The sequence below is a fragment of the Octopus sinensis genome, linkage group LG10, assembly GCF_006345805.1.
Source record: "Octopus sinensis linkage group LG10, ASM634580v1, whole genome shotgun sequence".
In the NCBI taxonomy this organism is placed as follows: domain Eukaryota; kingdom Metazoa; phylum Mollusca; class Cephalopoda; order Octopoda; family Octopodidae; genus Octopus; species Octopus sinensis.
In genome coordinates this window covers 20,775,188-20,788,262 of record NC_043006.1, presented here as the reverse complement: position 1 = coordinate 20,788,262, position 13,075 = coordinate 20,775,188, and the positions used below count along the sequence as shown (strand labels likewise).

The 13,075-nt window shown below is 42.4% G+C and overlaps 1 protein-coding gene across 4 annotated transcripts in view; it reads left to right on the top strand.

The window, feature by feature from the left end:
• LOC115216579 (centrosome and spindle pole-associated protein 1-like) overlaps positions 1–13,075 on the top strand; it is a 138,754-nt gene that overhangs the window by 71,747 nt on the left and 53,932 nt on the right. For all 4 annotated transcript variants that reach the window (XM_036506336.1, XM_036506335.1, XM_036506334.1 and 1 more), the window contains 3 exons: positions 4,227–4,280; positions 9,925–10,074; positions 12,462–12,620. In XM_036506336.1, the coding sequence (XP_036362229.1) occupies positions 4,227–4,280; positions 9,925–10,074; positions 12,462–12,620 (363 nt within the window). The remainder of the gene's footprint in view (positions 1–4,226; positions 4,281–9,924; positions 10,075–12,461; positions 12,621–13,075) is intronic.

Below are 13,075 nucleotides of genomic sequence, written 5' to 3'. Positions count from 1 at the left end.
TTTTGTGAGAGATCAATATTATTTAATAAATACCTTTCCTTCTTGTGACACAAACCCTACTTGTGGAGACCTGTTGAGGCAAGTGAAAACCGAAATCGAAATCGAAATCTTTCAACATCAATGGAAATTGTAGCTGAGATACCAGTGCCGGTGGCACGTAAGAGAACCATCCGAACGTGGCCGTAGCCAGCACCGCCCTGACTGGCTTCCGTGCCAGTGGTACGTAAAAAGCACCATCCGACCGTGGCCATTGCCAGCTTTGTGTGGTCTCCGTGCCGGTGGCACGTAAAAACCACCATCCGATCATGGCCGTTTGCCAGCCTTGTCTGGCACCTGTGCAGGTGGCACATAAAAAGCACCCACTACACTCTCGGAGTGGTTGGCGTTAGGAAGGGCATCCAGCTGTAGAAATACTGCCAGATCAGACTGAGCCTGGCGCAGCCTTCTGGCTTCCCAGACCCCAGTAGAACCGTCCAACCCATGCTAGCATGGAAAGCGGACGTTAAACAATGATGATGATGATGAAATGCAATATATGTTTTTATGTGCTACTTTTAGTTTCATGTACTGAAAACATGCCAAACATTGTTTTGTAACATATCTGGTGTCCCAGCACAATCATCAGACACTGCCCACATGGCATAATGATGATTGTGCTGAGACACCAGATGTGTTATAATACAATGTTTGGCATGTTCTCAGCACATGAAACTAATATTAGCACATAAAGACATATAATGTGTTTATTAAATATATAAATAATTGAGATTCAGTTGAATTAGGTACTTAAGTTGCAACTGATGATAGCCCTGCATTTAAAATGATGTCATGATTGCATTGTTCTATCAAATAGAGCTGCTTGAAATGGTTGTACTGCATCACTTCTTGATATCCTGTTGCTTATTTCGATTATATATAATATATAATGTATATATATATTATATATATATATATATAATATATATATATATGTATGTATATATAGTGTGCTGTTTTGTGATGGTAAGATCAATAAAAAAAAGTTCTCCATTTTGTGAGAGATCAATATTATTTAATAAATACCTTTCCTTCTTGTGACACAAACCCTACTTGTGGAGACCTGTTGAGGCAAGTGAAAACCGAAATCGAAATCGAAATCTTTCAACATCAATGGAAATTGTAGCTGAGATACCAGTGCCGGTGGCACGTAAGAGAACCATCCGAACGTGGCCGTAGCCAGCACCGCCCTGACTGGCTTCCGTGCCAGTGGTACGTAAAAAGCACCATCCGACCGTGGCCATTGCCAGCTTTGTGTGGTCTCCGTGCCGGTGGCACGTAAAAACCACCATCCGATCATGGCCGTTTGCCAGCCTTGTCTGGCACCTGTGCAGGTGGCACATAAAAAGCACCCACTACACTCTCGGAGTGGTTGGCGTTAGGAAGGGCATCCAGCTGTAGAAATACTGCCAGATCAGACTGAGCCTGGCGCAGCCTTCTGGCTTCCCAGACCCCAGTAGAACCGTCCAACCCATGCTAGCATGGAAAGCGGACGTTAAACAATGATGATGATGATGAAATGCAATATATGTTTTTATGTGCTACTTTTAGTTTCATGTACTGAAAACATGCCAAACATTGTTTTGTAACATATCTGGTGTCCCAGCACAATCATCAGACACTGCCCACATGGCATAATGATGATTGTGCTGAGACACCAGATGTGTTATAATACAATGTTTGGCATGTTCTCAGCACATGAAACTAATATTAGCACATAAAGACATATAATGTGTTTATTAAATATATAAATAATTGAGATTCAGTTGAATTAGGTACTTAAGTTGCAACTGATGATAGCCCTGCATTTAAAATGATGTCATGATTGCATTGTTCTATCAAATAGAGCTGCTTGAAATGGTTGTACTGCATCACTTCTTGATATCCTGTTGCTTATTTCGATTATATATAATATATAATGTATATATATATATATATATATATATATATAATAAATTAGAAAAAAAACCACCTTTTATCAATTCAAAATGAACAATTAAATTACACCATCTAGAAAATTACGAGGGACGTTCAATAAGTAATGCCTCTGACCCACTTGCAGTTGTTTGATCTAGCTGAAATTTGCATGTGCAATCATTTATATCTCTATAGAGTAAGTGGCAAATTACAGCTCTGAATTAATTGTGGTTTCTGATTTACAGGTGTTTGAACCGAGTCAAGTGTGAAATGGAGCCTGTTGAGTGTCGAGCAGTGATCCGGTTTTTGTATTTGAAAGGACGCACACCACGGGAGACTTTTGATGAAATGAAAGTAACTTATGGTGATAATGCCCCATCATATGACCTTGTAAAACGCTGGCATCGTGAATTCAAACATGGTCGGAACTCTGTGGAAACAGCTCCCAGATCTGGTCGCCTCCTTCTGCCATTGATGAGGCATCTGTCCGTCAAGTTGAGGCTGCCATTTTGGAAGATTGACGCATAATTATTCGCCAAATAGCCCATGAGGTCAAGATTAGTACCGGGTCTGTGGAAACTATCATTCATGACCATTTGCATATGAAAAGGTGTCTGCCAGATGGATTCCCAGGCTGCTCATGCCTTTCCAGAAGCAAGAACGCGTCGAGTGCTCGAGGGTGAATTTGGAGATGTGCCAAGAAGATGAGTCAAAATTTTTCAAAAGACTGATTACACAGGATGAAACCTGGGTCCATCACGATGATCCAGAGACCAAAGCCCAGTCAATGCAGTGGAAGCACCGTGACTCACCCCCTCCAAAGAAGGCAGGGTGCAGCCCTCCGCTGGCAAGGTCATGCTCACAGTCTTCTGGGACCAGGACGGAGTAGTGATGACAGATTTCCTGGCAAAGGGTACCACAATTGCAGGAGCCTATTATGCTTCACTTTTGAGGAAATTAAGAGAAGTTATCATAATCAAGAGGCGGGGCAAGATCAGCAAAGGCATCCTCCTCCTGCAGGACAACGCTCCGGTCCACAACTCGCTTGTCGCCAGATCAGAAGCACAGGCGTATGGCTATGAACTCCTCCCCATCCCTCCTACTTTCCTGACCTTGCACCCTCTGATTTTCACCTCTTCCCAATCATGAAGTTGTTTTTGAAAGGAAAGCGTTTCCCAGATGATGCAGCCTTGATTTCTGAAGTCACGTTGAGGTTGGAGGACCAAGCTGGGTTCTTCTACAAAAACAGTCTCCAGAGCCGCATCAAATGATGGGAGAAATGCGTAACTCTGGGTGGTTCCTATGTAGAAAAAGACTAATAACTGTGCCAAGTTTCGTTGCTCTACTGCTATGGGAAGTGGGTCAGGGGCATTACTTATTGAACGCCCCTCGTACATATAATAGAAATATTAAAAATAAAATAACAATAATATACCGATGATTAAGTAAATTGCAAAATGTGCCCCAGCATGGCCGCGGCGTTCGGGCTAAAACATTTTAAGGGTTTAAGGATTATTTTTTTATTATTATTTTGCAATTTACTTAATCATCGGTATATTATTGTTATTTTATTTTTAATATTTCTATTATATGTAATTTTCTAGATGGTGTAATTTAATTGTTCATTTTGAATTGATAAAAGGTGTTTTTTTTTTCTAATTTTTTTATATATATATTATATTTTATGAAATTTGATTTAGTATTTCTAAATTGAATTTTTCCCTGTAAGTTAGGAATAATATTCCCTCAAATAATTATTATATATATATATATATATATTATATATATATATATATATATATATATATGAGCAGTGAGGGCACATGGCCTTGTGGTTATTTTGTTGCACTCATGATCTAGAGATCAGGATTTCAATTCCTAGACTAGGTGGCCCGTTGTGTTCTTGAGCAAAACACTTCATTTAACATTGCTGTGCAATCACTTCAACACCTGATGTGTGGGTACACTGCGCACCTGTTCTGACCACGTCAATTTGATGGAGAGAGTGAACTAGTGTGCCACATGAACACTTGATTATTGTAAAAAAATTATTTGTGCTGGTCATTCGGCAGAAGTCGAACACTCATATGTCATCTTTGACAGGAAAGTTCATCATATAAGTAGTATAAGATGTGGATTTGGAAAATTATGCAGCTTTCATATTAAGCTCATCTTACAGACTTGGCTAGCAGACTAGATTGAGGAAAATATTTTATGAGTATATACTCCTTTTATATACACTTCATGATATGTATGTTTGTATTTATTCTTAGACTGACGCCCAGAAGTCTGCTATGGACCAGTATCGTGATGAACTACAAAAGCAGGTATTTATACCATTTTTCCTCATTAATGCAATATTTTAGGTTTGTATGCTTGTGTAATCACATCTGCTGTCTCTGAAAACCATAAGAACTTCATCATCACTACTGCTGCATGTGCTTATTCTTGATCTAGCTCCTCACCTTTTATCTAAGACGTACAAGCTGTGATCACTTCATCTTTTCAGACATAATTTTTCTCAGACTGTAATATCAAATATTGTCTGTTTTTACTTTTTTTTTTGTTAGGAAGTTAGAGAGTTTTGGCTGCTATTTCTAGCAGCTTGAGTGACCATATACAGGTATTTCTGTGACAGCTTCACACAAAACTATGGTTTTAAATCCTTGTCCTCTCTCTCTCTCTCTCTTTCGAAGAGGCACTGAGCAGCTATACGCACACATACACACACGGCAGTAACTCCCGCCTACCGAATTCAATCACAAAGCTCCGGTCGGCTCGGGGCTATAGCGGAAGACATCTACCCAAAGTGCCACGCAGTGGGACTGAACTCGAAACCATATAGTTAGGAAGCAAGCTCCCTAACCACACAGCCATGCCCTTCAAAAATTAGCATTGTGTTTTCACCATCTCTCCAATCATCCATACCATTTGATTAAGTCAAATCCTTAAGTTCCAATTTTTGAGAATAAGATAGACTTGTACCAACATAGATTATGGGAAGTATGCAAATGATTTTGTGCATCTGGCAGAATTGTTAGCATGCCAGACAAAATGTTTAGTTGCGTTTCGTCGTCTGGTTTAACATTCTGAGTTCAAATTCCAGGGTTCATAAAATTAGTGCCAGTCAAGCCCTCTCCACCCCAAAATTTCAGACCTTGTAGGTTATTGATTTAACTCAGGTTTGGTCTTATTTCTGGCAGTATTTACATGGGTAGTGGCTTACTACCTGTAACCTTAGGTATCCACTATCTTTCAATAGTCTTTCAAGTGCTCAAAACCGTCCTGATAATCTTTCCTGCCCCTTAAAGCAAACTTTCTGTAGAGGCTCTACGGGACATTCTTTTCCAATCCTCTTCTTCTTTTCCTCCTCCTCCTCTTTCTTAAGGAATTGGAGAGGGCACATGCTTTTGGTGTTCAGGGAAATCTCAGACAGTCGGGTTCCTTGATTATCCCTTGAGATCATCCTGTATCAGGAGGGCTACATCTCTATCACCCTCCCCTCCCCTACACTTTGTCTTTGTACTGTCCCCCTCATCCTTCACCCTGGTGGCAAATAAAAGAAATCATCATTATTATTATTATTATTATTATTATTATTATTATATGAGAGAGCAGTGCATGCCATCAAAGTGACAGTGGGGTAAAAAATACAAAGCCCAGTATACCCAAAATGAGTACCTGCCTGATAAGGGTATACCGGGCACATGCATCGCAACCATATGTGTGCAACACAGTGATCTCCTATGAAGATAAACAGTGCATGACCTTGCAGGTGGGGCCCAGTTAGAATTTTCTTCAGGTCAAGTAGCCTATCCTGCTCAAAAGGTCCCTGAATGAAGGTTGTGTAAGGATGTTGGATGAAAGAAACACCCATGTTTCCAGAGGTGAACTATCCAAGCCCCAAAGAATTCCCCTCAACACATGCCTATTTTGCTCCCTCACTACTTCTGCTCATGATCAGAGATGCACATATTGTCAGCCACTAAGCTATGCTCAACTGGTTACGGTCAAACAACTGACAAGCAAATTTGTGTTATTGAGCAGAATATTGTTATCTAGTGAACGATATTTCAACATCTTGTGTGTCTTCAACTGGTTCAAAAAATAATTTTGCCAATCTACTTCGTTTTGGTTAATATAGAAGGGATTGAGGTAACTCCTCCTGAAGATATAGAGTCAAAATTAAAATAATAATAATAATAATCAATTCTTTTTTATTGGCCACAAGGGCTGACACGCATGATTACATAAAGGGACAAGACAGAACGAAAGGTTACAAAGGGTTTTGCCGTTTTTGAAAAACATCGAGTAAAAATCTTTATAACAACTTATAAAATTCAACAATGAAAAACTCCCAAAAGGGGGAGACGTTTCGAAAGGTTCCTGGTGGAAAAAACCCTACAAAAGCCAACGGGAGCCTGGTCAAAAAAGGGGTGTAGAGAGTCCCCTTTTTCTTCCTTTTGTATTACCTTTTTGAAATCACAGGCGAAACCTGAGAACTGGTCCATTTATACAGGCCAGTCTCGCACAATTCACCCACCTTTCATAAAACTTGCTATCGGACAGCACTTTCCTCTCTAACCTCATCTTCCTTTTCAAGTGAAACTTGAAAAAGTTGATGAAGCCTTGACCAAAGAGGAAAGTGTCTGACTTTAGCCCTTTCAAACGAGTCCACCACACCACCTCTTTCGCCACAGCCACTAGGCACAAGAAAACGGCCTCGCCCTCCTTGTTAAAGGAGGTCGGTGGGGCAATCTTCACAATGGATTCAGCCGATAGTCGGATCCGTCCTACACGTGACAGTAGCTGTTCGACATAAACCCATATTTCAGCAATACTCGGGCACTGGACGAGTGCGTGCAGAACGGTTTCGTCGTCCTGGCAACACCTCGGGCAGGCTCGGCTGACGGCACTTCCGTGCCGGTAGAGTTTATCTCAAACAGGCAGAGCCCCTCGGTAGCACTGCCAGGCGAGAGACCTCTGGAAATTATCCATCGGCCCCGGCCCGAAAGTCCTCCCGAACAGACCGCTCAGTTCGTCGTCTTCAACGCCTAGAGTTTCCCTGAGAACGTCATCGCATTTTTCCTCCACTAACCCTCTATAGAACGCTAGAGTGGAGCTGTAACCGATCGCATTGCCCGCCTGGCGGAGGGCGGAGAGGGCTTGACGGCACTCGAGGTGCCAAGCGCCCTTTCTCGGTCTACGTTTGATCCAGGTCTGCAGCTCCGTCAAAGAGACGAGCTGCGGAAAATCGCGTCTGACAAAAGACGACCACACCTGTTCACCGTCTAGGAAGCGCTTGAGATGCCGCAGCCTGAGCGCATGTCTGCGCAACAGCAACCACGGCATTCCAAGGCCTCCGTTCAGCGGTCGTTGACAGCAGATGGATCGCCTGACCAGTGGCACCTGACCCTTCCACAAAAAGTCGAAGAGCAGGCGTACCAGCTTGGCCAACCAGCGGTCGGGACAAGGGACGACGGTCAAGCGGTAATAGATGACGGATGCGATGTACGCATTCGTCACCTCCGCTCGACCTTTCAGGGACAGCTTCCTCTCAGCCCATTTCTGGGTGAGACGTGCCACCCTGCTCGTCACCTCTTCCCAGTTCTTATCCACCTGGAGGTCCGGACCGAACCAGGCCCCGAGCAGTTTAACGGGTCCGTCTGTCCAGCGCCCTACGACGCTGTTGGACGGCATGGGCTTGCCTCTCCAGGTGCCCAGTTGCAAGCCCACAGACTTTTCCGCGTTAATCTTTGCCCCTGTCACCGCTTCGTACTGGTTTAGCGTCTCGCCAATCAGGCCAATGTGCCTGTGGCTCGACACCACCACGGTGACGTCGTCGGCATAAGCAGACACGCTGTTTCCGCCTCCTAGATCGCGCGGGATACCCCTCAAAGCCTCCAACTTGCGCAGTAATGGCTCGAGAGTCAAAATGTACAAGAGGGAGGAGAGAGGGCATCCTTGGCGGACCGAACGCGAGATGTCGAACGGTTCCGAAAGGTGACCGTTCACCCGTATCACCGAGTAGATGTTGCTGTATAAAGCAGCTATCCACCCGCGGAAGACTGGACCGAAGCCGGCTGCCTTGAGGACAGCTGCCAGGTACCGATGGTCGACCCTATCGAAGGCTTTACTCTGATCCAAGTTGATCAAAGCCCCACCCGCGCCAGCGTCGTTACCCACCCTCTCTATGATGTAGCGCATGAGATGGAGGTTGTCGTGTATCGACCTGGTCGGCACGGCGCATGTCTGCGTCTTGCTGACCAGCTTGTCCTCAACAAGCGCCAATCTCTTGGCTAGCACTTTGGCCAAAACCTTCTAACCAGTTGAAGACACACAATATGTCAAAATATCATTCACTAGATAACAAAGGCACTCTTCTTTTAATTTTGACGTTGTATCTTCAAGAGGAGTTACCTCAATCCTTTCTATATTATTATTATTATTATTATTATTATTATTAAGGCGACAAGCTGGCAGAAATGTTAGTATGCCAGGTGAAATGTTTAGTGGGATTTTGTCTGTCCTTACAGTCTTAGTTCAAATTCGTCTGAGGTCAATTTTGCTTTTCATCCTTTCAAGTTTGAGGAAACCAGTACCAGTCAAGCACTGGAGTCAGTGTAATCAACTCACCCCCTCCTCCAAGTTTCAGGCCTAGTGCATATAATAGAAAGGACTATTATTATTATTATAATTATTATTATTATTATTATTATGGCATTGAGCTGCTAGAATCATTAGTGTCAAACACCAGACTTGTTATAAAACAGTGTTTGGTATGTTCTCAGCACATGACACTAATAGTAGCTCATAAAAACATAATATTGTGTTTATTAAATAATATATTGGAGTAGTCATGCAGTTATCACATAAAGCTCTTCTTACGGACTTAGCTAACAGTCCACATGGTAATCAATTACAAACTTAATATAAAGAGCATGAAGAAATGCTTAGCAATTTTTCTTCATGAACTTTACATTCAAGTACAAATTTGCTGAGACTTTGTTGATTATTATTATTATTTAGGCATGAAGCTGGGAGGTTGTCTTTGCCTTTCATCCTTTTGGAGTTAGTTACATAGTACCAGTGGAGCATTGGTGTCAGTGTAATCAACTACCCATCTCTCTTGGGCTTTGTGCATATTTTAGAAAGAATTATCATTATTATTATTATTATTATTATTATTATTATTATTATTATTATGATCATTATTATTATCATTGTTACTATTCTACTTGTTTTAGTCATTTGACTGTGGCCATGCTTGAGCACCGCCTTTAGTCGAGCAAATTGACCCCAGGACTTATTCTTTGTAAGCCTAGTACTTATTCTATCGTTCCCTTTTGCTGAACTGCTAAGTAACGGGGCCGTAAACACACCAGCATCGGTTGTCAAGCGATGTTGGGGGGACAAACACAGACACACAAACACACACACATATATATACATATATACGACAGGCTTCTTTCAGTTTCCATCTACCAAATCCACTCACAAGGCTTTGGTCGGCCTGAGGCTATAGTAGAAGACACTTGTCCAAGGTGCCATGCAGTAGGACTGAACCCAGAACCATGTGGTTGATAAGCAAGCTACTTACCACACAGCCACTCCTATGCCTAGAAGCTACTTATCACACATCCACTCCTAAGCCTACATTATTATTAGGCGGCGAGCTGGCAGAAACGTTAGCACGCCGGGCGAAATGCGTAGCCGTATTTCGTCTGCCGTTACGTTCTGAGTTCAAATTCTGCCGAGGTCGACTTTGCCTTTCATCCTTTCGGGGTCGATAAATTAAGTACCAGTTACGCACTGCGGTCGATGTAAATGACTTGATCCCTTTGTCTGTCCATGTTTGTCCCCTCTATGTTTAGCCCCTTGTGGGCAATAAAGAAATATATATTATTATTTATTTATCTATTTACTTATTTATTTTTATTATTACTTTTATTCATTTTTTTATTATCTTAGATTATGGAGAAAAGAAACAGAAAACTGGCTGAGTTGGAACTTCAGAAACAAGAGGAAGATAAGGTTAACAAACGTTTGGAAGATGATCGCAAGAAGATGCAGGAAGAATTTGAACAGGAAGTGAAAAAGAAGAAAGCTAAAGCTGAAGAAGTAAGTATTTACTGATGATCACTGGTGTCTGGGAGAAGTGGGGACTGAAAACCCTACATATTGAACCTTATCGCCTCACTGTCATTCATTCACCTTCTTGCAAAGATAGTAATGATGTCTCATTGCTGCCATCTTTATCTTTTTTTGTAGCTCCATCCCTGACCATTCCTACCCATCATTACATATAATGTGGGGTTGCCATGTATCTCCACTATGACAACAAACTCTTGTGACTCAGTGAGTCTTTGCTTCTTTATTGCCCACAAGGGGCTAAACATAGAGGGGACAAACAAGAACAGACAAACGGATTAAGTCGATTACATCGACCCCAGTGCGTAACTGGTACTTATTTAATTGACCCCGAAATGATGAAAGGCAAAGTCGACCATGGCGGAGTTTGAACTCAGAATGTAGCGGCAGACGAAATACCTATTTCTTTACTACCCACAAGGAGCTAAGCATAGAGGGGACAAACAAGAACAGACAAACGGATTAAGTCAATTACATCGACCCCAGTGCGTAACTGGTACTTATTTAATTGACCCCGAAATGATGAAAGGCAAAGTCGACCATGGCGGAGTTTGAACTCAGAACGTAGCGGCAGACGAAATACCTATTTCTTTACTACCCACAAGGGGCTAAGCATAGAGGGGACAAACAAGAACAGACAAACGGATTAAGTCGATTACATTGACCCCCAGTGCGTAACTGGTACTTATTTAATTGACCCCGAAATGATGAAAGGCAAAGTTGACCATGGCGGAGTTTGAACTCAGAACGTAGCGGCAGACGAAATGCCCATTTCTTTACTACCCACAAGGGGCTAAACATAGAGGGGACAAACAAGAACAGACAAACAGATTAAGTCAATTACATCGACCCCAGTGCGTAACTGGTACTTATTTAATCAACCCCGAAAGGATGAAAGGCAAAGTCGACCTTGGTGGAATTTGAACTCAGAACGTAGCGGCAGACAAAATACAGCTAATCATATCGCCCAGCGTGCTAACGATTCTGCCAGCTTGCCACCTTGAGTTTTGTCAAACTGTCTGACCCATACCAGCATGAGAAACTATAATAACCAAAGGAAGACGATGGAAGCCATTTCAGTATTGAGCAGTGTAGAACTGAGAACTGAAGGCTTTCATTACTGTTCTCTGGTTTTCTTTTTTTCATCCCTCCAATGTCCACTCTGTAAATTGGTTGGTGTTAGGAAAGACATCCAGCTGTAAAAACCCTGCCAAAACAGGAAGTGAAGCGTGGTGCAGTTTTCTGCCTAGCCCACCCATATCAAACTGTCCAACCCATGCCAGCATGGAAAACAGATGTTAAATGATGATGATGATGAATGTCATTAAAATGAAGGACCAACCAAGTATCGGGGTTAATGGTATCAACAACTCCTGCCCCTCAAAATTGCTGGCCTTGTGCCTAAATCAAAAACATATTATTATTAGGGCAATATACTGAGAGATCATTTGAGAATCAAGCAAAATGCTTTGCAATATTTCTTTCAGTTATTTACATTTTGTGTTCAAATCCTGTCACGGTTGACTTTGCTTTTCATCTCTCTAGGATCAATAAATTAAAGTACCAGTCCAGTACTGGAGTTAGTGTATCAACCAATGACCTGGCCTCTCAGAATCATTAGTTAGTTAGTTAGTTAATTTTTTGGCTCAAAAAGCAAAAAGCAAGGCCATGTAGGGGGACATGGAGTTATGTACAGGGTGGTGTTCATGTAAAGAGTTCAGGCCACTTGTGGTCAAGGGAGACTTTGAACCGAGCGGTCGTCAGCATCTTCACCATCTCGTCTGGCAGCTTATTCCACGGATCCGCAACCTGGACGGAGAAAGCCCCTCTCCTTCGATTGAGATGAAATCGTCGCAGATAGAGCTTTTCGGAATGACCCCACAGCCGAAGCTCTGGAACAGGAGTGAAGAACAGCTCTTTCGAGAGGTTACACTTTCCGCTTATGATGTTGTGAGCTGGACAAAATTCTTTGGCATTTCTTCTGCCAAAGTTGACTTTGCTTTTCGTCCATTCAAAGGTCAATAAAATAAGTACCAGTTGAGTACTGGGGTTTATGTGATCCACTATTCCTCACCGCAGCTCTGTGTGCCTTGGGTATGTGCTGTGATTTGTTGTGATGCTCTGATGGTTACTGTATTGAAAGTGTTCTGTGTAGGATGTGTGCAGTGCCTAGTAGTGCAATTTTCTGTATGTTATATGTGTTTGTAAGTCCTGTCTGAATATTTTTTTTATCATGCCTAATGCATCTACTGTGATAGGAATTGTTTCTGTTTTTAGATTCCACATTCTGGTTACCTCATTATTATTATTATATTATTATTATTATTATTATTATTATTATTATTCAATTGTTTTAGGAGAGAAGACGTGAAGAAGAGATGAAGCAGCTGCTGGAGAGCAAGAAGGCAGCAGCAGAGAAACAGGTAAAAGACGCTGAAGAGAGGCGAGAAAGGGAGAGGAGAGAGAGAGAGAGAAAACTAGAGGAAGAACAACAGCAGCAGCAACATCAACAGTCAGTGAGTATCATTTGTTGGATATTCTGTTTCTTAACGCAGTCTTGATCATGTGATGGGATTTGCATAGTCACACGTTACCTATTTCTTTACTACCCACAAGGGGCTAAACACAGAGGACAAACATGGATTAAGTCGATTACATAGACCCCAGTGCATAACTGGTACTTAATTTATCGACCCCGAAAGGATGAAAGGCAAAGTCAACCTCGGCGGAATTTGAACTCCAGAACTCAGCGGCAGACAAAATACCACAAAGCATTTAGCCCGGCGTGCTAACGTTTCTGCCAGCTCGCAGCCCTTACTGGTGCTTATGCCTGTGCTAATAGGGTGCCAAGAGCACCATCCAAGCGTGATCGTTGCCAGAGCAGCCAACCGGCTTCCGTACCCGTGGCACATAAAAGGGCACCATTCAAGCGTGATCGTTACCAATGTCGCTTCACTGGCACCTGTGCCAG